This window comes from Chroicocephalus ridibundus, chromosome 4 (genome assembly GCF_963924245.1).
Source record: "Chroicocephalus ridibundus chromosome 4, bChrRid1.1, whole genome shotgun sequence".
Taxonomy (NCBI): Eukaryota; Metazoa; Chordata; class Aves; order Charadriiformes; family Laridae; genus Chroicocephalus; species Chroicocephalus ridibundus.
The window spans coordinates 29,932,188-29,960,165 of record NC_086287.1 but is presented as its reverse complement, the minus strand read 5'-3'; the positions used below and the strand labels follow the sequence as shown (position 1 = coordinate 29,960,165).

The 27,978-nt window shown below is 40.5% G+C and overlaps 3 protein-coding genes across 5 annotated transcripts in view; 1 reads left to right on the top strand and 2 right to left on the bottom strand.

Annotated features, from left to right (window-relative positions):
* Window positions 1-11,645, bottom strand: part of SEC23A (SEC23 homolog A, COPII coat complex component) — a 33,168-nt gene extending 21,523 nt beyond the window's left edge. The window contains exons 1-7 of one of the 2 annotated variants that reach the window (XM_063332836.1): window positions 10,596-11,645; window positions 10,217-10,385; window positions 8,791-8,980; window positions 4,107-4,348; window positions 1,774-1,831; window positions 1,420-1,506; window positions 11-247 (exon numbers count right to left, since the gene is read on the bottom strand). In XM_063332836.1, coding sequence (XP_063188906.1) covers window positions 11-247; window positions 1,420-1,506; window positions 1,774-1,831; window positions 4,107-4,327 — 603 coding nt within the window. In that variant the 5' untranslated portion in view covers window positions 4,328-4,348; window positions 8,791-8,980; window positions 10,217-10,385; window positions 10,596-11,645. Of the gene's footprint in view, window positions 1-10; window positions 248-1,419; window positions 1,507-1,773; window positions 1,832-4,106; window positions 4,349-8,602; window positions 8,708-8,790; window positions 8,981-10,216; window positions 10,386-10,595 lie in introns of those variants that run through there. The other variant, XM_063332837.1, reaches the window with a different exon arrangement.
* Window positions 11,646-11,672: 27 nt separating this feature from the next.
* Window positions 11,673-22,007, top strand: GEMIN2 (gem nuclear organelle associated protein 2). 2 transcript variants are annotated; one of them, XR_010070778.1, is made up of 11 exons: window positions 11,673-11,943; window positions 12,485-12,569; window positions 13,776-13,865; window positions 15,504-15,563; window positions 15,730-15,840; window positions 16,429-16,473; window positions 17,219-17,287; window positions 17,806-17,921; window positions 18,647-18,757; window positions 18,976-19,034; window positions 19,365-22,007. XR_010070778.1 is itself a non-coding variant. In XM_063332839.1 (10 exons), the coding sequence occupies exons 1-10, from the start codon at window positions 11,822-11,824 to the stop codon at window positions 19,402-19,404; spliced, it is 792 nt and encodes a 263-aa protein (XP_063188909.1). In that variant the 5' UTR covers window positions 11,699-11,821; the 3' UTR covers window positions 19,405-22,007. The 2 variants fall into 2 exon arrangements, 1 of the variants encoding a protein (XP_063188909.1); XM_063332839.1 differs by lacking the exon at window positions 17,806-17,921 and having other exon boundaries at window positions 11,699-11,943.
* Window positions 22,008-22,145: 138 nt separating this feature from the next.
* TRAPPC6B (trafficking protein particle complex subunit 6B) lies at window positions 22,146-27,892 on the bottom strand. Its single transcript, XM_063332840.1, has 6 exons — window positions 27,062-27,892; window positions 26,904-26,971; window positions 25,630-25,747; window positions 24,065-24,148; window positions 22,987-23,080; window positions 22,146-22,318 (listed from the first exon to the last, which is right to left on the bottom strand). Exons 1-6 carry the CDS (start codon window positions 27,140-27,142, stop codon window positions 22,287-22,289), a joined length of 477 nt encoding a protein of 158 aa, XP_063188910.1. The 5' UTR covers window positions 27,143-27,892; the 3' UTR covers window positions 22,146-22,286.
* Window positions 27,893-27,978: the final 86 nt, after the last annotated feature.

Here is a 27,978-nt window from a genome sequence, read left to right as displayed (position 1 = left end):
TGTGCATTACCTGCAGCTGTTTTGCAGACAGATCCTTTGTTCCCCTGAAGACATAACTTTTGGAAATTCCTTCACAGCCAAGCTCATGAACTTGCACCATTCGGCCAAAGGTAATGAGACCTACTAACGCAGTTGGTGGCAGGAGACTAAGCGACATTTGCATGGATTCCTTCAGAGCTTGCAAGTCTTCATCTTCCATGCATGTGTCCACAACATAAAGAAATATCAAAGGCATCTGAGGACCACGCTTTAAGAAACACAAATGTAACCACATGAAAAACAAATCTTGCAATATTTACAGGACCAAAAGTGACAAATAAAGTACATCTTGTAGAAGTTTTAATTTTAATCATACCAATAATGTCAACGTTCCATCTAACTTACCTCCTTCTCAAGTAGTAAACAGTATCTAGGGCTAAAGGGGAATGAAACCCCTACAATTATAAAATCTGCATAAAAATGAAATGCTTACTACAGAAGAAAAAAAAAATCCTTTCAGGATGTCACGATAGTTTTGAAGCATGCATCCATTATATACATCTTTTAATATATAATGAGCTTTTATTGCTCAAAGAGAACATAGTAGTCATAAAGCTATTCAAAATTATTAAGTATTCCAACTTGATAACATTCTGTAGCCTTTCTCCTCATAATTTTATTCTAGAGATCATCAGTTCTTTTTACCCTTTCTGAACTAATTTTGCTGTACTGTGAGCAAAAATCCCCTTTACTTTGCATTGCAAGAGTTGTCAAAAATGTAGATTCTGTTTAGTCTTCGTTCTTCTTTCCATAATCTAAATGCCTCACTGAAGTATTACGAATTTTAATCCTCAAAAATGGAATTTAAAGATTACAAATTGGCAATTACAAATGTTTGTAATTTTGGGTTGTAGGTCCATTTTTTATTTCTATTCAAGTAACTTCTATCCTAAAAGGATGAATATTAAAATTCAAACACATGAATTGAATATGTATTATCTGTTTTTTCTAAACCAGCTAGCCCTAAAACTAACTCATAGTCGTTCAATTACAAACTTAAATTCAAATGATTATGAGTGATGAATCAACAGTCAGCCACATTTGAACTGAAATCGTTTTAGCAAGCAACAGAAGTAAGCAGACCCCTCGCACAAAGACAAATTAAACTCCTGGTAAAGCAACAGACCTAAGAAAAACACTGCCTGCAGAAGAGACCTCTCTTTTTTCTTTTTTTCTTTTTAAGCCAGTCTTATTGCCACCCTTGTGTTCTTATAAAAAGTTATGTTTTCCATTTCCAATTGATGACCTGTATGTTCAATCTACTAACAAGCACGTATAGACTCATAATCATTAAAATGCAGTGAAGAAATTAAATTTAAATTAATTCTTATTGTATATTACAAGGTTATAGATGTTAAAGATTTTATTTAATGATTTTACCTGCACTACATATTCAATGCTGGAGAACTGAGGTAAAAGTTCAGCTGGCTGGTTCATTTCAGATATGCCAGCATAGGTAGGAGGAAACTGCAAACAAAAACACAGAAATTGAGTATAAATAAAAGATTACAACTTCTACAAAAACAAGCCATATGTACAGACTACTTTCCTCTGTAACAGATGTTCACTATTGCTGTCATGAAAAAAAAAAATCAATGCAATCTCTGAAGATACAGCTGCACACTCATGCTCTTGCTGTCTATTTCAGTTCACAACCACAACTTTAAAAATGAGGATTTTCGCTTTTACCTTATAAAAAAGATTTTCTGCATCCTGAATGTTTCATTTTCTTACCTGATTTCTCTGATAACAAAAGTTGCAAGCCCAGAGTTTTGCTCGATAATCCACTTGGCTATAAAAATAAAGTAAGAAAAGTTTATATAGCATGAACAATTCTTTTTCCTCCACTGACCTTAGAATAAATTTCTTTTAATTTTTCAAAAACACATTGACTTTGAAAAAGCTTCCTCCTAATACACTGTCTCCTAAATACCCATATTACAAATTCCAAATAAGCATAGTCTTACACAGACACATCAGACATATTATCATATTTAGAGAGGAAGAATGGTCTTCAAGGAAAAGAAGCAAATAAGAAATTTAAGAATACGGGCTCAGCACCTTTATTAGAGACTTTCTGCATGGTTTGAGGCAAATCATTTTAACTCTCCCTACCTTTGCGTTTTTCATAGAATCATAGAATCTTCATGGTTGGAAAGGACCTTTGAGATCATCGAGTCCAACCAAACAACTTACAATCTCTGCCACTAGAGCATGCCCTGAAGTGCCACATCTAGAGGTTTCTTAAACACCTCTAGGGATGGTGACTCAACCGCCTCCCTGGGCAGGCTGTTCCAGTGCCTGAGCACTCTTTCAGTAAAGTAATTCCTCCTAATGTCTAACCTAAACCTCCCCTGCCGCAACTTCAGACCATTTCCTCTGGTCCTGTCATTATTTACCTGGGAGAAGAGGCCAACACCCACCTCTCTCCAACCTCCTTTCAGGTAGTTGTAGAGGGCAATGAGGTCTCCCCTCAGCCTCCTCTTCTCCAAGCTAAACATGCCCAGCTCCCTCAGCCTCTCCTCATATGACTTGGTCTCCTTTCTCAGGCTATACCTATTAGCTGTCAGAGTCTAGTACTATCCTCAATGTACATTATGCCCCCAAAACCAGGTTCCAACTCAACAGCTTGCTCTCTCTAATGAAAATAACATTTTTTCCAATTGATGAGCTTACCTCCTTTTATCTATATTTTTATTAGTATTCAGATAGGTAAAATAAAAAAAGCAACTTGTACCTTTATGCCATACAAATGTCTTACAAAGTCCTACTCACATCTTAAGGGAAAGTAAACTTTACATGTTTTCACTGTAGATTTCTTGCTACCACATCTTCTCCTGACTACAAGGTCTTTTCAAAATATCGTTAAATCTTTGGATAAATCCCAGTATGCTGCAAACACAGCACAGCTTTACTGAGATTAAATGATCTTTACCAATTTCAGGGGCTGCAGATTATCTAGCCAGATACCCTATGCCACACAGGCTTCAGAAGGTGCCCCCAAATTGAGTCTCTAATCACACCTTGGAAAAATAAAAAATAAAAATACAGTCATGATTTGCATACATGAGACAGGAAAAACATACACAGTTCACTGTAATGTCAGGGATCTGACTGACCCTTTACAGCTTTGTCTTTCCGTTATTTTCCTTCCAGCCCTCAAAAGACGATAATGCTTCTGAAAAAGTTAGCTTCCACTAACTCTGACTGCCAGTATAATTAGCTACTGTGTCTGCTTAATACTGAAACACAATTCTACATCTGCTTTGAAATCAACTTCTCTCCCAAGCAGGGACAAGTCATTCATAAAACTGAGTGAGTTCTAGGGGATCTTTTACATAATGTTTAATCTCTCACTACCACTCAGTATCTTTCCTATGCCTATCAAATGCCACCTTAGAAATTGTTCGATTTCTTTTCCATACTTCTGTGATTGGAATGACGTATGAAACACTTCCTCCTCTGCTTCCAACCTAAACTTATCCATGACTAATTCACAATCATTTGTGCTTGGGCCAATATCATCCTTTAGCTTAAACAGCTTTCACCTTCTCTCATGTCTACTTCTTGATGCATCTATCTATCCAACTACCTATCTATCAACCACATCTTTCAGTTTCTGTTTTGGTAAACTAAACCAGCTAACCTGCTTTGGTCTACAAATGAACTAAGGTCAGTAATAAATACAGTTTCTTTTACTTGGAAATTAAACTACATCAGGGACCAGTATTTAAAAAGATATAACAACTTAACCTAGTTATTTTCTAGAAACAAAATGCAGGAGTGTACCAACTCACAAGATGTGTAATTCCAGAAAAATAACATATGTAATTATTAATTAAGTACGTTGAAAAGACTAGATAAATGAAAGCTATGTTTTAAGTATATCTTACATGTGTTACATATGCAAATCTGTGTGCAGAAACTTCTAAGATCTAGAAGTGCGAGCTGTGTACTCACATGAGGAGTACTTGAACTTCCACACACCAGATTGTTTGCATAGTTTAACTGGCACTATTCTAAAGATTGTTTGTAAGGAAAAATATTGGCATATGTATTAGGTTTACCATAAAGGATTCAGAACCGCTCGACACGTGGTCCTGCTGCACAAAACTGGCTCATACTGAATAGGAGGCAAGTCTGGCCGTTCTTTCAGTGGCGTGAAGAGAGCAGCCACCGGGACTACCATTCTTGTGGCTTCAAGACGACTTGAAGGCCAAACGTTCCAGCTGAATCTAACTCCATCTCTGTCCTCATTCTGCTGGATAAATTCCAGGAAGGTTGTCATGGTCAACTTCTCTGTTTATCACTAAAATAAAGAGAGAACCATTAGCAGAATGTTGAAGTGCTAACATTTTTTAAGCACAAAATATTAAACGTACTTAATGATGGTCACACATTCAAATACTGTAACTGAGTTACAATCAGTAACCACTGAGTAGTGCTTCCAAAATCCTAAATGCATTGCACTGAATTTCAAGGTGAAACAGAAAGAAATTTGAGACTCCTAGGATGCAGTAAGCTCTCCAAAATAACAAATATTTGACATGGTACAAGTTAAATATGTAGTGTTAAAATAGTCCAACTTCTGATCCATTGTTGACTCAGGCAACAAACTGGGCAAGAAATGCTATAATTAAAGCAACAATTCTAGGGTAGGTCAGAGTAGACATGCCGCACACCAACACACTACAAAAAAAAGACTTGCTTACCCAAAAAAAATTACATCCTGGATTAAGGCCTATCATAATGCATTTAATTATTCATTCTGCTCACTATTCGAGAATTCTTGCAAATTGTTTAATCCTCGGATTTCTTTAAGAATCAAACAGCAAAAAGTACCTCTAAGTGTAACTGTTTTATCGTTTCTGCTGTGTCAAATTTTCTAAGAAGTTTGTAATCACAATTAACCATTTTCAGTAAATCATGTGATCTATATTCAAATATAAAGGAATAACAACACTATATTCCACAAGACCACATTCCTACAGCAATGCTAGAAAATAACTTCTTAAGAAGTACACGTCATACTCCACTACATTATGTATCAAGATGAACCTTTCAACAATTGTTTGAACTCAAATTTGGGCACCGACCTAAGGCTTTCCAAATTTTCAGTTACTCACAAGCTGAAGCACAGGGGATCACAGACACACCTGAAAAGCTCAACGGCAGCCTGTGAGCATCTGGCAAAGCCAGCAAGAAGTGACCTCACATCCCTCCCAAAAAAACCCCAACACTCAGCTATATCTACACTGTGCCTGAATACCTGCTGTTTGCTTCCCAGTACATTTTATAATACATAAGTTATACAGGTTTTTGCACCAACTAGGATATCTAAATTCCCACTGCCTAATAATTAAGAATTTACTGTAAAAGTCTAGTTGAACCACCTAAGGGACAGCCTGGGAAAATACTCCTAGGTCTCATTTTAGAGTGTACTAAATTAAAGAACAGCTTTAGACATGCAGAAATCCCCCTGAATTGAGATTTAAACCAGCAATTCGCACAAACACACTGATGACCCTCTTATCCCAGCAATTACATATGCTACCAAAGATTCATGGAAAACTCTCCACTTGTAAAGACCTAGCTCTCTTTACTAAAATTATCATGACATTGCATCTTTAGTTTATATGATAGTTAAAAACTTTTCAAGTTTTTTAAATTACAGTTTAACTTACTAGTTTGATTCTAATGCTGACTTTTAACAAAACAGATTAACAACACCCATAAAACAAGAGAAGCCCCACATTTCACAGTTAATATCATTAGGAAATAATCAACTGTCAGCATGTGATGAAAGCTACAAAAAGCAGTCTAAAAACTGTTCCTCTAAAACACAGACTGACAGGTGTACTTAACTCTATAGAGTACCCTTCTCTTAAAGTTTCCACAGGTGCAATCACTATCACGGATCTCCACCTTGTAATAGAAATACTATGATAATTAGTCTGCCAACATTGTTATCTACTTGTCACAGCAATTGCAACACAGGGAGCTATATGGGACTTTGTGCAAAAGAGCACTTCCACCACCACTTTTACTCAAGTTGTTGCAAGGCCATCAGGCTGAACAAGGTCATTGGACAGGGAACAAAAATGAGCAAATGCAAGAGGAGAGAATATCTGGAAATCTTAATTAGTACAGAGGGATCAGAGACAGACGATAATTCAGCTGAGAGGAAAGAACAGCCTGGTATCCAAAAAGGATCTAGAATTTAAGACATTTTTCTCCTAACACATCAAAATCCATCAGTGTTTTGTGCAAAAGATGAAGGAACATTATCCTAGAAAAATGGGGCATAGATATAACAACCTGCATGAGGCAACAATCTCAGTTTTAACCACAAACGGAATAATCTCTCCTTTTAAAATTATCTCCTGAGAAGACAGAGAAAATCGCAACTCAAAGGCCATTTCAGCCATTCCATAGGCATCTGCTACAAAGTCCACCAACGCTATCTCCACACACCGCAACATGAACTCGCACTTTCAGTACTGGACTTCAAAGTCTTTTCTCCACATTTTACTCTAGCTACAATTGAAATGGTTCCACGTGGATCTTATTTTTGCCACTCAGTTACCGCTCCAGAGAGGCCAATGTACAAACACCAGTGTGCAGTGACTAACAAAGTGTATCTATATACATAAAAGATTTGTTGGAATTATTGAGTTAAATACTGCTCGTTTCTAGTAAGGTATGTATTTCCTATTCAGAAGGCAGAACCTGATAATAATAAAATTTTCCTCCATCATTTCTTACGCCCTTTTCTTCGTTTCCAAGAGCCAGCATTGCTTACATATTTCATTATACATCAAAGGTGAAACTCTCAGTCTGACAAGTTACATTCAGTTTCAATAGCATTGTTATAGCTATCCAGGCACATTTTCTGGGATAGGTGTGGAGATGTATTACATTAGACCGGAACAGCAAACCCTGCTGACCTACAGACTACATACCAAACTTCATACACCTGAATGCCACAAAATACCTATTGCCCACCTCAGAAAACCACAGAGAAGTGATTTTCAGAACAGCTGAGGAGCACCAGCTCCCATGTTGGGGTGTCGCCGCAGGACAGGACACCCAGAGGAGACCACCAGCCCTTCCTGCCTCGCCTCCTCCCTCCCACTGCAGAGGCTGAACGTACCTCGCGTCCCTGCACCATGGCAATCTCGCTCGGTGTCACACAAAGCCACAACTGAATTGCACAAAGAGTCACAGGCTGACTACACCTGGCTACAAGGGCTTGATTCTCAGGTAAATAATAGTATTTGTGTATTACTCTGACTAGATGCAAGAGTACAGTTAGGACTTTCTAACCATTACACATTGTCAAACATGTTTGATATACCATTTGGAAAGCTATCCTATAACTGAATAAACAGTTTTGAAACACATCACTTTGGAAGGACACTATTTTTAAATGCTTCTAGAAGCAACTGCAAACAATAACGTTAGTTTCTTCAAAACAGATTATTCTAAAAGCTCCTCCTTCATCTCAGCACCTTTAAACATTTACACACCACACATAAATGTGTCCCAATCCAGAAGATCACCAAACTAATATCCACTGATCCTTGGAAGCACATACAAACAAAATCAAAACATTTCTCTCTACAGCATTTTAAGAGTTCCAGCATACAGAGATCAGAGTCCTTCATGTGACTTATGAATTTAAATACCACTAAATCAGTACAGTCCACTGTGCATTTTTCTTACAACAAACGTTTTCAGTTTATTATGCACTAATTTGGTAAAATAAAAGAGATCAATAAGCCTTTAATTCTGCGTTTATGCCAAAATCAGCATTTCAGACACAAATCTAGTCCAGTTCCAAGGAGGAACTCAAGTGTACGGGGAGAATGACTTAGTACTTATCCAGACCAAGCTGTCAAACTGACAACATACGAATCTCATTTTCACTACTCAAACACAGCCATCCTCCAACCCTGCTCTCCCAGATTTTTGTTAACTAAGGGCTTTTTCTTTTTAAGCAACCAGTGTAGGTAATAACCCTCCTAAATAAAAAATTAAAAAGAAAAAAACCACAGGTATTCAAAGGCAGCAGGGCCTGCTTAAGCACAATTTCTGTGCATCTTTACCTCTGTCGCAGGGCAGCCCTGGCAGCGGCACACGGTGGGGACCCGGCAGAGCCGCGGGACAGCGGAGCTCCGGCCGCACTTTACGCCCTGCGCAGCGGCGGCCGCGCCAAGGCCGTGCCCCGCCGGCCCTACCCGGGCACCGGCAGCCCCAGCTGAGGACGGGGCTCCCGGCGGCTGCTCTCCGGGGCCCGGGAGGCCGCAGGCAGCGCTGACCAGCCGCCTGCGGAGCCCCGGGCCCCTCAGGGCCGCCCGGGGACACCGAGAGCAGCTTCAGGCCGCCCGGGGGTCCCCCCACCGCCACAGAGGGCGGCGTGAGGCGAGGCGGGGAGCGCCCCCGCGGCAGCCGGGCGGGAGCCCCGCGGCCGTGGTACCCCCCCATACCCACGGCCTCTCCTCACCGTGTCACCCCCCCCAGCTGTCCCTGGCTCCCCCCTCGCCCTCCGCCTCCCGCTCACCCCGCGTCCCGGCCGCCGCCGCCGCCGCTCTGGCGCTCCCCCGCCCGCACGCAGCCGCCCGGGCGCTGCCGACGCAGCCAACATGGCTGATGGGAGAGTCCGCGCCACGTCAAGGGGCAGAGAGCGGCGGGAGGGGACGGGACGGGGCGGGCGGAGCTCCCCCGGTGACCGGAGCCGCCCTCACTCACCCCCGGTGCTGGAGGCAGGGCTCAGCTGCGGCTCGGTTCGCTGCCCGCCGCGGGAATGGATCCTCGGGAGCAAGCTCAGCCGGGCTCCGGGGAGTCCCGCAATTCCGCCTGCTTGTTGCCCCTCTCCCACCGTCGCAATTTACGGCAGCTGTTTAAGCTGGAAGATGGTTTACGTGTTTCTTTGGGCTGCCTGGGGGGAAAAAAAAAAAAAAATATATTGAAATGATATTCCTGGTGGGTTTTAGCCTGAGATTTTATGTCACATTTATACATACTTAGAAATATAACACGTTTATTTATTATCTGCACAATAACTTTCACGTAGCCATAACTACAATTTTGATTTGTTTGTTTTTTGGGGTTTTTTTTTGTTGTTGTTAGTGTGGATATCTCTTTTTTTTTCCCCCCCAAACCAAAGTTGTAGTGAGGCTTAGGTTTCAGGGCACTTCAGAACCCTTCCACACAAGGCTGCCACAAAAGGCTAGAGCAGTAACTTCTGTCTGTGCCGAGATATCTCAGTGCAACCGATCCAAACACGGAGGAGGACTGGAAAACAGTCTGCTGACCACCACCTCCTCCTTCTCCATAGCTCTGAAAACGTGCTATGACCACCAACCAAATATAAATGACTAAAACATCCTTATCCTCTTTTCTTATATATGTAATTACAATAGAATTTCTATGCCATAACTATCTCCATTATTGTTTGCCAGTCCTCTTCAGCCTAAAAACCTAAGCAGGTAAACAACAGCAGAATTTAAAGGGGAGGGATTTTAAATCTCCACAAATCTCTCTGCCAGTTGTGGGAGTATTAAGCAGGAGCTTGCCAAGGACACGTAACCTCAGTTCGGAAGAAAAAAAAAATAACTACAACAGGGCAAACTTCAAACAGATGCACAGCAAGCAATTCAGCGTCACAATTTCAAAAGGGCTCAAATGCTCTGTGAAACATTTTTGGAAAGTTACACTGAAAAGAGGCAGGTCTCAAAGCCAAAATGGCGGGATGAACTCTCTAGACAACAAGAGAAAAACAGGCAAACGACACTTAAAGACACTTAAGAGGGAAGAATAGGAAAGTATACTACTCTGAAAGTTCACTACAAATAAAAGGTATACAGTATTTTTAATCAGTCATTAGCACAATTAAATTTTGTTATATAATGGCTCAATGCAATGCTCTGAACTTCAAGAAATGTCTTGCAGCTGTTATGATGGTGCAAACCACAGTGAAAAGTAAAGACAAGGAAAAAAATAGAACAGAAAATAGGATCCTAACATGGTGTATATGCACAAGAAAATACTTCATTATCTCCCGCTATTAGAATGTACAGCGAAAGCATTTCATTTTCTTAACGTAGAATTTCTAGTTTATGTGTTAGATTCCTTTTTTTTAATCAGCAGCGCGTATCCACGGATGGCAACTCACCCTTTCTCTGGAAAAGTACTTTTCCGTAATGGCTAGGCAGTTGAGGAGAAAGAATATTCATTTCCAGTTTCTTTTTCCTCTTCCTCCACTGAGTCATCTTTGGTAGCCACTGCACTAACATTCTTGGTAAAACTTGTTAGAAACAATTTTATTATCTGTGGAAGACTACCTGTAATAATTAAAAATACGTTACTTCATTTAAAAAGGATCAATGGAAAGTTCCAGAAAAAGTAATCTAAAAACAGGAAGTATACTTCCAGTATATTTATATCTGTGCATTCTCTTTTTGTTCATAGTTCTCGACTTCACAACAAACAGAAAAAATAAGTTTTGAATATAACCAAACTATTAGAAGAGAACTTTTTACAGCTGGACTCACCAAAGCTTTTGTCTTGACTGTTGGTCAGCCTTTCCAGAGAAACCACTGTAGTTTTAGCTAAAAGCAGCTTTTATTTCTAGCAGTGACTGCAGTTGTTGCATACTCAACTAGGATGTTAGAGCCGGATTTCAGAATTAAAACTCCCTGTTACACGTAGGTGGTTTTGGAAACACCTTAAAACAAACAAAAGTCAGTGGAGAGGAGGAGCTAGGGTAGGTGTTTGTTCAGAGCTGCTAAAACACAGCCTTGCAGGGGAAAAAAAAAAAAGCATTGCTTTTTTTGAACTTATGTCAGAGGTATTTAGAGCTACTCTGATCCACTAGACAGACCGTGGGCAGCACTAAACTGACTCTGCAGGCAGCAGAACTAATAGGAAAAATAATATACAGATCAACATTTTGCGTAACAGGAATATCATAATACACAATGTAAATTATTACAGCATTATCCATCCGCTTTTTATATTAACTGAGAAGCAGCCCCACTTTGTGGCAATGCTTTTGATGTGGGAAGTGGGATACTCTTATTCACATAATAGTATTTAGATAAACCCACACAGCGAAGAAATAAAACTCGGGCATTGCCTCTTCCAGAATAAGAATTCTGTTGACATTTGTAGCAAGTAGATGATTTCAACCATAGATCTCAAAACATTTAAAGGAAAGGACAAGTAGCATTGTTACTGGATGCCCGCTGGTAGAACAGAAAATACTGACAGAGGCGTTTTAAGGAACCACTTGCAAAAACTACAGTGTATTAGAATAATAGCACAGGGCCTAATAAAATGGGTTGCTGAAGGTTTACACCGATTCGCCGCAGCCATAGGCCTAGTCCGATGGGCAGCACCACTTCCCCTGCTGCTTTTTGGCCGAATTCCCTTTTATTCCACTCCCTGCGTTTGCCGGGCAGCCGGCACCCCCAGAGCGGGTGTCTCTGGGCTGGCTGCCTCTCGCTGCCGCCGCCCCAAGCGCACAGCGCCTTCACGCCACCGCTTCCACCTCAGGCCGCAAGAACCGGGAGGCCGGGGAGGCCCCGCGGAGTCCCCGCCGCCTCCATAACGCCCCCCCGCCGCCGCCGCCGCCCTGAGGGCCCGCCCGGCCCCGCCGCTCTCGCGAGAGCAGCCGGCGCCTCACGCCGCCTCCCCGCGCGCCTGCGGCCCGGCCCGGTCCCGTCAGGCGGCCTCCGCCGCCCCGGGGTGGGAGGGGGGCGGCGGCGGCGGCGTGGCCATGGAGTCGGGCGTGGAGGAGCTGATGCCGCGGCTGCTGCCGGTGGATGACTGTGACTTGGCCGAGGACTTCGACCCCACGGTGCCTCCCAGGACGCCCCAGGAGTATCTGAAGCGCGTACAGTGAGTGGCGGGGCGGAGGGGGCCGAGCTCCCGCCGCCCTCATCTCCCCGCCAGAGGAGTGGGGCCGGGCCGAGCTCGGCGCTGGGATGCTTGGGGGCGGCTGCGCCGCGCTAGCGCGTTGCTCCCGGTGCGGTGGGATGCCGGCCGGTATCGGGGCTGAACCCCTCGGCTTTCTGCCGCTTTTCCCGGGCTGCGTGCGGCTGGGCCGGCTCGCTGCTGCACAGCCGTCGGCAGCTCCCGCGGAAAGGTGGAGGTCCGGCCCCGGGCCCTCCCGAGGCCTGGCCGCGGGAAGCGCCGCCGCACCTCAGGCGGGTTCGGATATAAACAAGCCTCCGGGAGGCCAGAACCGCCGTGCAGAAACCGTGAATGCGCGATCTTTTAACTCTCAAGTCAAACCTTCTGTAAGAAATGCCAGTATAGCCCGTGTTTTACACACCTGACGATTTCTGCGGGTGCGGTATTTCGGAGGCGTCTGGCATATAACCACCTGCTACCGAAAACGGAGAAAAAAAAAAAGTAGCCACTTGATTTTGTTTTGTAGGATCGAAGCAGCTCGGTGCCCAGATGTGGTCGTGGCGCAAATAGACCCCAAAAAATTGAGAAAGAAGCAGACAGTAAACATTTCAGTAAGTTTGCGAGCTTGTACATGTTTTGTTCTGAGAGGAAAAAAAACTAAGGGGAAAGATGTTAATATCATAATTTTTGTACTAATTTGGGCGAGCAGTTGGCATAACTAAATAGCACTGCTTGATTTTAAAAGCATCTACAGAATTAAATGTCTGGGTTTGAAGAAACCCATTCAACTGATGGCTAACAGCAGTCTTTTTAACTGATTTAAATTGATAATATCCATATTATTTGATATACAGCAGACTATTTTACTAAGGAAATCAAATGTTGCATTAAATTTTACAAATACTAAACCATAAAACCTGCATAAACTTTAGAATAAAGATATATCCATACCTATATTTAGGTTTAAATATCTAGGGTAAGGGTAGTAAATGCAGCTAAGCTTTAGTAAAGTTAGATGAAATTCTAGCACCACTTCTTTCCTTTTTGGTGGAATATTTTATCGGAGCTTTTCTTTACTGCCCAAGCAGATTTTTCTGTTGTCACCTGGCCCTGACAGCTTGGTTTTTAATCTACTTTCAAATAGTTCAAGAGACCAAATTAGCCTTTCTCTCATGAAAACTGTAATCTGGAATTTCACTACTAGATTGCTCAAGAAAAGTTTCTAGTACTGACATATGACCACGTAACTTCTGCGTGACCATTCTTCTTCATTTGTCTCACCTCTTTGTAGTGTCATTCTTAAACATTTGTAGAAAGATACTTTTTATTTAAATAACTATTTCATGCTATTCTTTAAAGAGGCAATGTCTACTTAACTATCAGAGTTAATTTTCTAAAAGGTGTTTTTGTGGTTTTCTGCATTCCTCAACTTGTTATCTTGGCAAGTAGAACACCTAAAATCCATAGTAGTTGTCCAAGATAAGGAAACAGCATCCTGCTTTTTATAAACAGGGAAACTGAGACAGAGCAATTGCTAAAAAAAAAAAAAACCACCTTAAATAATTCTTTAATTCTTTGCCAATGTATTTTGAATACTTAGTTTTCCTTATTTGCACATGAGAAGAGTCAAACAGAAGAAATTTCATCTAAACCAACTGTTAAATCAGTCATGGACGGGGTGATGAAATTACCTTTCTTAAATGAAGATTTAAAGGATATTGTTTACCTGATAGTAAACATTTACTGATTCTCTTGTTCTTAAGGATTCTTCTTATAAAGCTTTCTTTACATTGTAATTATTGCCAGTGTTTTCTTAGATTTCTGGATGTCAGCCTGCTCCTGAAGGATACTCTCCAACACTCAAGTGGCAGCAGCAGCAAGTGGCCAATTTCTCAGCTGTTCGTCAGGTACAAAATGGTCTGTGTGAGGGGGCTTGCGCTGTCTAGGTAGAACACATCTGTGCTTTACAGGGAACAACCTTATGTCTACTACAGAAATCTTACGACTTTATGGTAGAACAGATGTTTGTAGGCAAATGTTTTACGTTCTTGAAAAAGAATTGAGTATATACTATGTGGCTTTCAAACCTCTGATAAAACTCTTGAGAGAGTAATGTTTTAAAAAAAATTCTCCCTCAAATTCAGCAAAAATATCTGTCAGTATTTAGATTAAACGTAGCTGAGTAGCTGAGGGAGGACAAAAATGCCTATGATGTTATGCTGTTATATTACAACCTAGTACTAGAACTCAACATTAACTGAAAAACGAGTGGATTCCAACCCACCAGGAGATTCATGTATGTAGAGCATGGTGTCCATTTAGGATACTGTTGACAGTGGTGACACCCATTATGAGGAGAAATATTGATTTGTTAAAATGTATTTGTAAAGTTGTAGTGTCAGCAGACTTAAATCTTTCCCGCTGCATTTGCTCCTTGCTCTATAATAATAACAGAACAAAAATGGAGATTTGAGCAGTCCCTCTCTCTCTATCCACAGTTCAAACGGGGTGAAATGCAAAAACATAATGAAGATGTAGATAGGGATCATTCATGACTCCAGTACCGCAGAAGGCAGGTTTACAATGCATTGATACTGCATTATAGGAGTACCTCAAGTAACTGAAGTATAACCAACAGCACTGAAGCTGTTGTAGGACTGAACTTTGCATGAGCTCATTTACCCTGTTTTTTCAGGGAGGTAAATCAGTGAAGGTGGAGATCTGTACTGCTGCATCTACTTTGTAAACATTAACTGAGCTAGCCCCTATTTCTACAACGTATCACATTGCATGCTATATATTAGGCATAATCTAAGTTTTAGTAGCGCTAAAGCATATTCACTTGTGTCTTTTATACACAAGTCAATTGTCCTCTCACTGTGCCAGAATTAATACTGTGAAGTAATTTAAGAGAAAAAAGAGCACGAGAAGTCACTTGTCCAAACACTATGCATCAGCTACTGTAACTTACAGTATTTTTAGTGGTCATTTTTACTGCTACAGTTACAATTGGATTGGGGGAAAAATTTCTTCTGTTAACAAAAAGTTTACACCTCTCTACAGGAAACTGTCAAGCAGGCCAATTTGTCTTATATAGCATCTCCGTCAGGTAGAAGAAATACACTAGGAAAGCATGCTTGCCTTCTTTCTAACAGTTCTGTAGACACTTGATACAGACACAGATCACTGTTGGAAACACGATATTGGCTTTATGTGTGCTTTTGGACTAAATATTTTCTTTTCTTAAGCTTGTTATACCGATAAAAGTTTAGAAGACTATGAAAGCTTACTACCTCAACTTAACTTTATGTAGTAGGCTTTAAAATTCCTTCAGCTTTAACATTACTTCCAAAAACCCAACACGAGCAACTTGGTTACATTTAATATTAAGATGCATGGGAAATATTTAGCTAGTTATGCCTCTACTGATTTATGGAACATCATAAAATATACTTTTTATACATTTAAAGAATGAAGAGCAGTTATGCCTAGGATAAAATATTTGCAAAGTTAAACTGTGATTTGTCTTTGTTTTAATTACTCAGAGCCTGAACAAGCACAGAAATCACTGGCGGTCACAACATTTGGACAGCAATGTTACTATGGTGAGTAGAATTCATAACAGTGCTGTGGGCTTTTTTCTAGTCATTAAATGTGTGGTTAATCTTGCTTTACAGTTTAATGCAACAACTTGTGAATATTATCAAGTCTTTTCTTCAGTGTCTTCAAGGTAGCAATATTTCAGTTTTCATTTATTTTTACTTAATTCAGCCAAAATCAGAGGATGAAGAAGGCTGGAAGAAGTTCTGCCTGGGTGAAAGAGTATACTCAGAAATAGATGCACTATCTGATGATGAAAATCTAGGAATTGATTACATAAAGGTGAGTATAGGGCTTCTATCTAATTGTCAGCTGCTATTTTCAAGAATAACTGCCAGAAACACTCCTACTGTTTATTACCACTTTGTGCTAAATAGGAAGTAGGCTCTCTGATGAGCCCAGAAAATCCCATTTTTCTTCCCTTTTAAGTGGAAACTGAGTGAAGCAGAGAACGAGCCTATCCCTTCAGTCAAGAAGTTGACAACATCCTTCATCCGTTATCAGCTAAAGCACTTTGTTGCTTGCTGGACTGAATGGAAAGTTTTCTGCATAGTCTGTTCTAGTGTTTTGTTTCATGGTGATATGGGGTTCCTCTCCTCTCCACATACATGCTATCCTGCAAACATCCCCCTCACTGCAAAACTTTTAACAAATAACAGTAAAAGTAAGGTTCTTTGATAGAAAATTTGACCAGACCTTATCTTGAACTTGCTTGAAGATTATTTTTTTTTTTTAATAGATTTCAAAGCTCAGGAAAGACTTTCAGATCACTACAGATGTCTGAGCATCACATCAAAATGTTAGTATGTTCTAAATTAGAACAAAAATGTTTATGATAATGTCTGCAATTTCCAACTTGATTATTTTCAGGTCGGCTTTCCCCCTTTGCTAAGTATTGTAAGCAGAATGAATCAGGTAAGCCTACTTCTTAGAATCGCACAGTGACATTGCATAAATCATTTCTATTTCTCATATTCTACCTATTGCAGAAGACATCTATTCTTCTCTGCTAGAGTAGGCAGCTGTTTATTACAACTGCTATTCATTGTGCACTTCCAAGGAAAACACGTAATCGTTATCTCAACCTTCAGCTACAAACAACTTCACTAGTGAACATTAGTCATGACTAGTTTTAGAGTATTTTGTCCTTGCAATTTCTCTGTAGAACATCTAATGTTTAAATTTTTGCTGAGTGCCCCAGTAGGTGCTTAAACAGTGTCTTAAGATTTCTCATTTAGCATTAGTCCTTCAACCCGATTGTGAGTTCTTAGGTACACTGCAACGCTAGAAGAATCACGCTTACCTCTCCTTTACTACTGTGTTTCCCACTAGTCACCTTTATATAGAAACAACCAGTCACACAACCAACGTCATACCTCTTTCCTAATCTGTAGCTACTTATCCATAACTTTGTTAACACAGAAAATTACTTCATTTTCTATAAAATTCTTTCTGGGAACTCATGCTTTAACGCTTACTTTACCCTTATATGTAACTTCAACTTGAATACCATATAGTATCACAGTGGAGTAGAAATACACAATGTGTACATTTTTTAAAAGCCACATTGCTTCTTATGTAATATAATCCTTCAGGTAGAAGGGCAGCAAAACAAAACATTGCAGGTATTGTATTGTCTCTTTCTGTTCCTCTTCTGAAGGCAACAGTAACCAGCGTCTTGGAATACCTGATAAGCTGGTTTGGAGAGAAAAAATTTACTCCAGAACTGGTAATTTTTATTTTATTCTAACTACTTGCACATGAACGCATTAAACAAGGGATAAATTGTTCATAGTTTTCTATGAAATTATTTTTTAGTTTCTAAGGAGTTCTCTAGATGCGCGTATCATATTCAGTTACTTTGAAAACTTTCTTGATTAGATACTAAAATAAGTATTCACAGAACTTTTTGAAAGGCTAATTACAAAACATAACAGATGCAGTCTATCAAGTACTGCCAAAACACCCTCCTCTTTTTATTGCTCCCCACACTAACCTAAACTATGAGGTTAGACAAGTATTGGCACTGGGGAGAGAAGAGGGTCTGACTGCAGCTTTGGTTCTGACCAGTTACAGCTGTCAGGGTGCTGCACACTGTATTAACTGACACCTCCCTTTTGGTTTGGAGATACGTGATAGTGTTCTGTCAAAGATACGTTTAATCTTTCCATGAGCAGCACAGACCAGAAAGCTTAGCTGTCTTAGCATGGTGACAAATCCAACCTAATAAGAAATTCTGATTGACAGGGTACATTAGCATGGAGTTTGGCCACAACTAGATTGACTAGCTACGTAATGGCATCGTATCTACAAAAGACCGTGATGGACACATCTCATCTCATTCAGTACCACAAAGCAGAAGAGTAATGAAAAATTACTTCTGTAATACTAAACACAGTTTCACTATTTTTTAGTCACCTAAAGGCCTTTCATGTTCTGTTCTTTTCTGTATGACTGTTTTCTTTTTAACCAATATGCTGCAAAGAATATGCACACTGACTTTTAGTTTATTCCCATAACAAAAGCCACTAGACACTGGAATTAAATTAAGAAGTTAGACTGGTAGCAGAAGTTATGCCTGTAAGAATGCAGTAGAATTTAGTGAAGTAAAGTGCAAAGGACATGCTTTCACAGTGGAGCAAGTCTTAAAGTTGATCTAACAATATTTATTCCACAAAGATCTGACTTGATACATTTACTCTTCAGGAATGTTTTTCCACATTTCGTGAAGTTAAAAATTAATAGCCAAGTAATAATCTTTAGACTATTATTATTATTAAAGGATTATTATTAAAATAATCATTCCCTCAGACTTTAATAGTGTAAGCTGCATTAACTTCTATCTTGGCCAGTAGTCAAAAAAAATATGAGGAAATCCAGGAGCATTGCTCACAAGAAACTTATCTAGAGGTGTAAAATTCTATTGTGTAGTGTCCAATTTGGCTTTCTAACTTTTCAATTCTGGCAGTAGCACTTAAATGCAATTGTGCTTTGAGACCTACGCTTCAGGCCTGCTCCATATAACAAGAACTGCATGAAACTTAAAGAAATGCTCATAATGAAAAGTTTGTTATTTGAATCCACGCAGGGCAGATGGCTTTATGCACTGTTGGCATGCCTTGAAAAACCTTTGCTACCTGAAGCTCACTCCCTTATTCGACAGCTGGCAAGACGATGCTCAGAAGTCAGAGTACTAGAGGTAACATTAAATATAACATTGCGCAAAGGACTTGCTGAACTAAGCAAATTATGAGGAGGAAGATTTTTCAGTTCTTGGATGTCTGGGTACATTTTGTACATTTTTCATGTCCTAGGTTTGCTCAAGAATGAAGGGAAGAGTACAAGCACGTAATACGGCATGTTTTCTATTTGACACAGGTAACAAAAGAACTGTTATAATATTTCTTTCTCTTTCAGGAGAACAAGAATGAGGAACAAATATCAGCTCTGAACTTGATAATCTGCTTAGTTAGCAGGTAATGCAACTTAAATACCTAAAACAGTAAAGTATGTCCAGAATAAATGCGTGATTACTCTTGTCCTAACTTAATTTCTTTTAACGCGGAAGTCAATTAAAGCACCCTGGGCCTATGTAGCAAATATACTTAGCTAAAAGGACTTAAGGTAAACCTAAGAGTAAAGTAAGCTTATTGGTTTCCTCAGATAAGCCCCCTGAATTGCAAAGCTGTAATTCTGATGGATAGAAACACTAAAGTAAGAGCCAGAAAGCAAGGGGTCTAACAACTCAGAGCAAAGGAGTATGTTGCATTAGAGGTTTCTTACCATATTCCACTTCTCTCCGCTAGGTACTTTGATCAACGCGACTTGGCTGATGAACCTTCCTAGACTGTTACAAGAGTATCAAATATTTTGCATTGCCATAGTACAAACAGCATTGTGAGAGTTAACAGCAAGACACTGCACTGTTCAGACCTGAAGTACTACACAGCCCCCTCAGAATACCCTCATGATAACACATTTGGGACAGCTATGAATAACGTAAGCTGAGCTTTAGCATGAGATTGTCAACGTCTCCAATATCATCACCTTCATTGTGAAATGGTCAATGAAGTGTCTGGCATCATCTGTCAAGCCACTGTCTCTGTAAACTACATTCTTGGTTAGAAATTTCTACCATCTGAGTAATCCTGTGGACACTGCTATTAGGTGAAGTCTGAGGTTACATTACAAATGATAGTTCTTTATCTAATACCCCCCTATTGAGGGCTTTTTTAATAAAAGCATTTTAAAGAGCGTTCTTAAACATTATGGCTTTTCTCATTCTTCATGCTATTTAACAGCAGCCTTACTATAAAACCTATACAACTAGGACTGAATGTGGTTTTTTCAAGCTTTGGTTCCTGAGTGTAAGCTCTGCTAAGCAGTTCAACTACAGCCGGTAACAGTAATTTACTGTTAAAAATAATTTTAGTAAAACATAAACGTAAATACTTCCTGAGTAGTAATACTATTTTTTAGTAAACAGTTGCAGAAACTAGCAAAAACTACACATCTGTATTCAATGCTTTTAATAGAAGCATTTATTAAAAAGAATAAACAAATTTGTTTTCTGTATGGTATCTTGACAAATACATTAGCTCACCTATTTATAGATTTATAGATGGAGTGCGTCACCAAGAGTATCAGCATCTGCTTGGTACATACACGACTCCCTCTGGTTTTAATTACCTTCAACAATTAAAAATCCATGTTAAAGGAACTATGAATACTGCTGGCAGCAGCACATTGGTACAGAGTATTAAATGACATCTGCTTTCTGTACATTGTAGAATTACATTGTAGAATTTAAGTTCTTCCCCTCGCTTTTAAAAATAATCATTAACCACAACCAGTTATTGATAAACCTTTAATATATCTTTAAATGATTGGCAATTTTGCGTCTGGAATGGTAGTCTTAACTGTCCAGTAAAAATCAAAGTGAATTACAGTTACTACTAGAGTTTTAATTCTGGAGATGCAAGTAACAATGATTCTGTGCATGTTGATAGTAAATGGCTAACACACTACAGATAGCCAAAATGTTATGACATTGAAATGTCCATCTATTAAGACACACAGTGCAAGTTATTTCTAATCTCTTTAGTAACACTTTCAGCATGTCAAAAGCAGCCCGAGTTGGCAACTGAAGAACCCATGAAATGCAAGAATACTAGTTTGCTAATTCTCAAGCCCTACAACTTCAACCAAATCTGAGCTATAAAGGTGAACAACCACCACAACCTTACTATAAACTGCCAGTATAGGAACCCAGCGTTTTCAATCAGTCGAACAGCTGATCCCCCCGCCAAGTACCATACTGCTGTAGTTACTTTCATCTGTGCTAGTTCTATAAACAGCACATCAGCATCCTGCTAGTTCGAGTTCTGCTGTAGATGTTTCCTAGAACTGTCAAGTTATTCAGCCACCACTAATCTGAACTAGCATTCACAGTGCCTGGAAAGATCAGAATTTGGTCACATCTTAAGCTCAAGTACAATAACCTCCTGGTTATCGCATTCATAATCTATAGCTTGCCAGCCTGTAACAGCTATCTAGAAAAGGCTTGATCCATTACAAACTTCAGACCTTCCCTAGCGCTTAAGGAAGAACAGCTTCCACTGTTCTTGCCCACCATGCAACTGGAGAACATACACTTCTCCCAACACAGGAGGTAGTTATAACAATCAATCAAAGGTGCTATTTTAACATGTTAGCTTTTTTGGTTAGCCTGTTATTTACTGGTCTCAAAGTAGAAACTGAATCACTATCACAAGGCATTCCCACACTTCTGAATAAACACCATTAAGTTTCTATTATGATTCATTTGAAAGTATAAGGCCCGAACCTGCCGACAGAAGTCTTACAGTAAAATTCATCAAAAGTTTTAACAAGATGTTTTCATGCTTACCTACAGCAAGATATGTATTGCTTTGCAAATCTTGTAACAAGCAGTATCTAGCAAACCCCAATGTCCTCAAGAGTCTTGGTGATGTCTTTATAGCTTCTTGCAGGCCTAATCATCTTCCTACACACACTCATTACAGAAGCGAGTTGTAGCTAACAATTAAAAACAATTATGTTAATATTGAGTTTATGCACAAGCTAAAACAAATTTCCTTCTTTGGCCAATTCAGATGACCCTAGCTGTAAAATTACTGTGACACAAAAAACCAGCGGTTAATTTTAGGGAGGTAGGAGAAACTTGTGTAACTATGTAGAAGTAAGCTCTCTTCTTTACTGCTCCGTATCATTCCTACAAAGGAACTAAGCCTCCGCTGAACACCATTAATGAAGGCTGTTGGTTCACATGCCAATCGATGGCTTCCTCAGAAAAATAAAAAAGTAATTGCTGCCTCACCGTTCAGAGTGAATAGGGAAAGGTAGCAGTTAAGGTGACACAAAACACGTTAGTTTCTTATTCCAATTTAGTCTTGGACAGGCTTTTCCTCTGCTCTCAAAACATGCCTCTGGTCTTCAATATGTGCTGGTTTGGCAATTTAAGTATTTTCCTGAAAACTTTTGCATAGACATGTGGACATTAATACCTTGGTATAGAATAAATTACATACCAAGATGCAAGGATAGTGTTATTTTCATGAACGTTTATTATGTGTTTTGGAATTGTGCTGCACACTGCTATAATTTACAAGCTACATACAAAGCTGAACCAAGATACTGAATCCACGGACAAAGGATTTTTAAGGTAGATACCCAGATTTGAATGTGCTCTACATCTTCTGTATCATCACCTGAAATTTACCTGCAAAAAGAAAGCAAAGCCAGATCAAAGTATGACCATTAGAGTTATTTTTCCAAGTAATTATTTTCTTGTAATTGTTTTGTAAAAAGAAATAATAAGGAACATTTCAATCTTACAGTTTAATTGTGAACAATCTAGCCATTATTTAAATTTAGCATTTAAATTTAACTCCAGCTGAACAGCTTTTTCTTTCTTTTCTTTTTTTCTTTAAGTTGAGCCATGTCCCACATCACAACAATCTTGTCAGCTAAATTTAAAAATTTGTGCAAAGTCTGTGGAAACTTTTAAATCCACATGAGCAGGTTGGGTAGTTACAATGGACTTTCTTTATGACTTCTATAGAGAAAGAGCCTGTATCTAGCTGGTTTTTTACCTTCACTTGTTCAAATAACCTTCTGAACGTACATCCTTATGCATCTGATGCTTCCAAATGTAAATACAACTTCCTAGTTTTGCTTTCCACTCAATGTCACAAAGGTTCACCCTCTGTCAGTATTTTCTAAACACTAAAGCATTTAGTGACAAGCCACATCCTGAAGTTCATACTGACTCCTATGGCCCAGCAGGTCCAAACCAATCCCACCTTGATAAATGCTTATGCAGTGATGAAGTCAGTAAGGAAAGTTATCAAGTGAGCTAATAATTGAATAACTCTGAGAACTACTTACATGCTGGCATTGATGAAACTTCAGCTGTTACAATACTCTTTATTCCCAAATTCGATAGGCCTCCTCTGATTAGTCCACAGGTAAATGCTAAATACTAAATATAAAGCTGCACTTTAGGTAAGTGTCAAGGGTGAAGATTGTTACTAAAGATTGAAACTAATTAGTCACGAACAAGACTTAACACTTGCACAATATAAAACTATGGAGGTTTGTTACAGTGCTTGAGAGACAACAGAGCTCACAATACAGATTTCTCTTGTTAGAGGCACTATCTTGAGTCACTCATTTCTATTTCCATTAAACCTGTAGGAACTTAATATCTTTAAACCAATTATTTCCAAGACTTGGCTGAAATTAGCAGCTGGTACTGAAGTCAATGAAGGAGAAGCGGTCCAAGATAGCATTCTTGCACAGACCGCATCTTAGTATACAAGGGCCCACAGATCCTTAGAATACATGTTGCAAAACAGAAGAAACATCTCACCAAACATCAAAAAACCCATCCCAAGAACAGTAGCCTGCAACTACGATGACTAAGAAAATCAAGAATTGAGAAACCATAAAACAGAACTGAGTGCCCCATTTCTTACATCCACCTGAACCAAAGTGCTTTATAAGAGCTTCTGCAGAGCCACTGATTTTACTGACGTAAACTATTACCCTAACTCAGTATCTACACTCAAAACTATTCTTAATTGGTGGAAGATCTTTCTGAACATTCATATAATCTCAAAAGGTCATTCTAGGTAACAAACAGCAACTTCCAAAATGTGTTTTGGAAATTTTAAAAAAGCTTCTGAAAGCATATGCTTTACAAAGAGAAAGAAAGAATTTGTGTGACAGTGGCAGACCAGCTCCTACCATCAAGTAACTCAAACACAACAACAGCAAGTTTCACAACAACTATGACCATTTCTTGAACCATAAATCAATGCATTGTTCCGAAACAAGGTGCTAAACTTTAGCTGCCCTTTTGAAGAGTTTGTATCCATTCAATTACAAAATTTAAAGTTGTTATTAATAGATCAAGATGATTTGAATCAAACTGGTAGATCCCAAGGATAAAAATGAAGGGTACCTTTGGTGCATGTTCTAAATACTGCTTTCCTGCAGACATTTGTGTCAAGAGACGAAATTTATTGTCTTGAAGGACATAAATACCCTGTATAAAAAAATGGGGTTTTAGTTGAATACGCAGTATCATGTAATCAACATCTCATGTGAAGGGATTTGATTTGTAGATACAATATAAATGTTCTCGGGTTGAAAAATTAAATTTTAGATTAAGGCATGTGTGATTTACGTTTAAACTGTACTATTTACTTACATGAAATACCAAAACAAAAGACACTTAACTGGGAGTTTACAACAAAACCCCTAGAAAATAATATGATCGGTTAACTCTGAAAAACCGTTTATTTACATTATTCTTGGAGGAGTCCTTCCAGTGCTCAGAAATAATATTTTCATTTTAGAAAGTCTTTGTTAATATATCAAATGCATGCTGATTTTTTACATTCAAATCTTAATCTTCATTTGGTATGCAACTCACTATTCTTATTCTCAAATTCAGTGAGAATTATCTTCTTTAATAGTGATACAGGCAACAATACCCAGCAGATGATCAAAGTCTAGTGTTTTCTACATTACAATTTTGTGACACAATATGCATTTTAATAAATTAAGCGTGAACACAGTATAGCTTAATCTACACCTGTCATTTTAATTTCTTTGCTAATGACCATGCTACTGTGGAACTTCATAGCCCTTGAAATTAAATTAAGGCTGCATATACAGTTGAGACCTAAGCTCAATACTGCAGCTTTCTTTGAATTCAAAACGAGATTTCTAAGGTAATTGTTATCCGTTAAAGTTATTACTTGGTAAACAGTTCACTGAAAAATAAAACCTATTTTATTTGGCACCATCCTTGTACAAATTCTCTTGTTCCTATTCTGATACGACAGGAAAATGGCCATAAGAAAACCAAGTCATTCGAAATGAAAAAGATTTTTTACTTTAGTAAAATGTCTCCTTAAATTATTTTGATCTTGCTTTAAGAACTATGGCTGTGGATACTGGAAAGGACATGTATACAACACAATGTCACCAACATGCAAATTTGGGAAGTTTTTCATCTGCTTCTTATGCAAGTATGTTCAGTAGAGTATAACTAAGGGCCTCAACTGCTGAAAACCGTAAAAAAATCTTCAAAATAAAAAAAATTACTTCAAGGCAGCTGTTCTATTTAAATAGACGTTAAGGTAACAATATCACTTTCTCACACTGGTTTTCTACTAAAACATATTTAGATACATAAAAAAGTTTCTGTTTAAGCATAATCAACTGTAACCATTACTGTGCTGTCAGTTTCTAACTCTGCAACAGCCATATGAAATTCAAAGCATTTAGTCTTTTCAAACAGAGTGGCAATAAAGACATCACAAACAATTATTCAATAGTATTCTGGAGCTACCTGCTAACGTGAACCTTAAAATTGTGCTTTTTAAAGGAAACAAATAAAGAACATTTTGGGTTTCTTACGCTGTAATTAATTCTAGACCAAGAAAAACAAAAAATGGACTTGTAACTCACAACCGTTACTGATTTTGTAAGTTAAATCTTATTCTACAGCATTAGTACCTGATGATTAGTCCTTAGGTTATCTATTTGTTTTTTGAATACAGTTGTCCAAAAATCTTTGCAAATGAACTTCATAATATCTAATTCATCCTTGAACCTGGCAGTATCTTTTGTAAACCTAAGAGATAAATGAGAAATATATCAATAATGAAGGTACACAAAACTTGACTGATTAAAAAGAAAAAGAAAATACAGAGAAATGGTACTATGCAATATCATTTTTGAGGCTGTTAGAGAAATTGGTTTTCCAACCATTGTACAGTATCATTCTACCATCACTCTGCGTTCATCAAATATTTTAAATTAAGAGCAACACAGTGTTATCTTAATTCCTCCAATGTGACAACAGAATAAATGATTTTAACTATAAGGTTATTAAAGACAGTTGAGGTACAGAAAGACGCAAAGCACTCCATCAGTTTTATATCTTCAACTAAATGTCTAAGGAGAAGATAAACAAAAAGCTCACACCTATACTACTGCTTGGAAACAGTCCTTCAAATACACAAAAAAAGCACTAACACATAGGAACAAATGTAAAACTCGTTCCTGTTTCCCAAAAAGGGACCCCTCTCTCTTCCTTATTTCAGAATTCTTGCCCTTTATCCTCCTGAAGGGTCTTTATCTGGCACTAAAGCATCACTTTGTTCAATGAAAGCATGACTTCAGAAGCTCAAGAGCCTCCAGACAACCTCAGAAGGAGGGCGCTGAAGCTGGATGTGCAGCAAGTCATCCTGCACTCCCAAAGGGCCTGGGAAAACAAGGAGGAAATGAATTCGGTTGCCAAGTTCCAAGGACCGAGAGCGCTTTAGAAAAACGAAATAGAGTAACCAATCGTAAAATTATGCTTAAGGAAGAAATAAAGAGAAGAAAATCATGAAACGTACCAGAAGTGGGAAACATGTAAAAATAGGTCTACAAAAGGTGCAATTGAAAAGGATTGTAAGTGCTGAAAGTACCCATATACCCTGAGTTTGCATGACGGAAAGCACTGGGAAAATGCACACTCCAAAACTGCCCTGTGGCACTCAAACACGGGTCTTCACAAGAATGAAGTGCCAAAAGGGAGGATGTCAGAACGTTTAACAAGAGGGACACATCCCCAGCGTAACCCTCTGTCCGCCCAGATCACCGAGCGCCTTCCCACCCAGCGGGCCAACGCCGCCGCCCCCGGCCGGCCGGGAAAGAGGGAGGGGGGGTGGGCCCTGTCCGGGCAGAGGCGGGGGAAGGCCCCCGAGAAGAGCAAGGCCCGCCGGCGCCGGGAGCGGACTCACCTCTCAATCAGCCCCTGCCCGACGCGGAAGCCCATGCTCTCCAGCTTGGTGGTGCACCGCCCGTTCTCCTGCAAGACACAAGGCGCCGCTGCCGCTTTACCCCCGCCGCTGTCCGGCGGCCCCCCCAAGGGCGGCCCCGGCCCCACTCACTCACTCACCCCTTCGCCCTGCTCGGCGGCGCGGTACAGCCCCGCCACCATCTCGTTGTGCAGCAGCAGGAAGAGCGCCTCGTCCGCCATCTCCGCTCCGCAGCGGGGCTCTCCCCGCCCGGCGCCGCCGCAACGGCCAGCTGCCGCTGGGCCCCAACGCCGCCGCGCCGCCCCTTCCGGCCCCTGTCAGCCGCTGATGCTCCCGGCAGAGGCGGAGGGGCCCGGTGGCCTGACTGGTTCTCCGCGCCGGGGAACCGCTCGGCGTTCCCGACCCACCGCCGCCCGGGGAAGGCCTCCTGTCGGCCGAAGCCTCTCCCAAGGCGGACCTTTAACTTTCAGAGCCCGCCGCCTCAGGGAGCGGCGCGAACCGGGGCTGCGCGAGTGCCGTGAAGGGCGGCCGGAGCTGGGGAGGGGAGAGGAGGGCAAACGCAACCCCTCCCTGCGGAGCTGCCCCACCTCGTACTACTGGGGGCTGAAATGGGGAGTAGGGGGGTATCGTGGGTCCTTTATTGCCTGCAGCTGGTCACCCGTTCATTCGCCATTTCCTGCCGCTGTGACACGGCGCCGGGCTCCGCGCCGGGAGCGGGGAGGGGAGGCGTCACCCCCGCCCCTCCACAGGACCGGCGCCGGCTACCCGGCGGGGCGGAGCCGTAGCTGAACGCTCGGCCGGCGCCAGGAGTAACGTCCCGTAACGGCGCTTTACGGCCGCCTAACGGAGGAGCACGAGCCACCCGGCTTCATGTGGCGGGCGGCCGCCGGGCCCCACCGGAACGCCGCTGCCATCTCCCGACCCGCGCGCCAGCCCTCAGTAACGCCCCCACCTATTGGCTGGCCTGGCGCGGCGGCCTCGGTAAGGGGAGCGGTGATTGGCCCCCGCCGCCCGCGTGCGGGCCCATCGGCCCCACAGAGAGTGGGGCAAGTAGGAT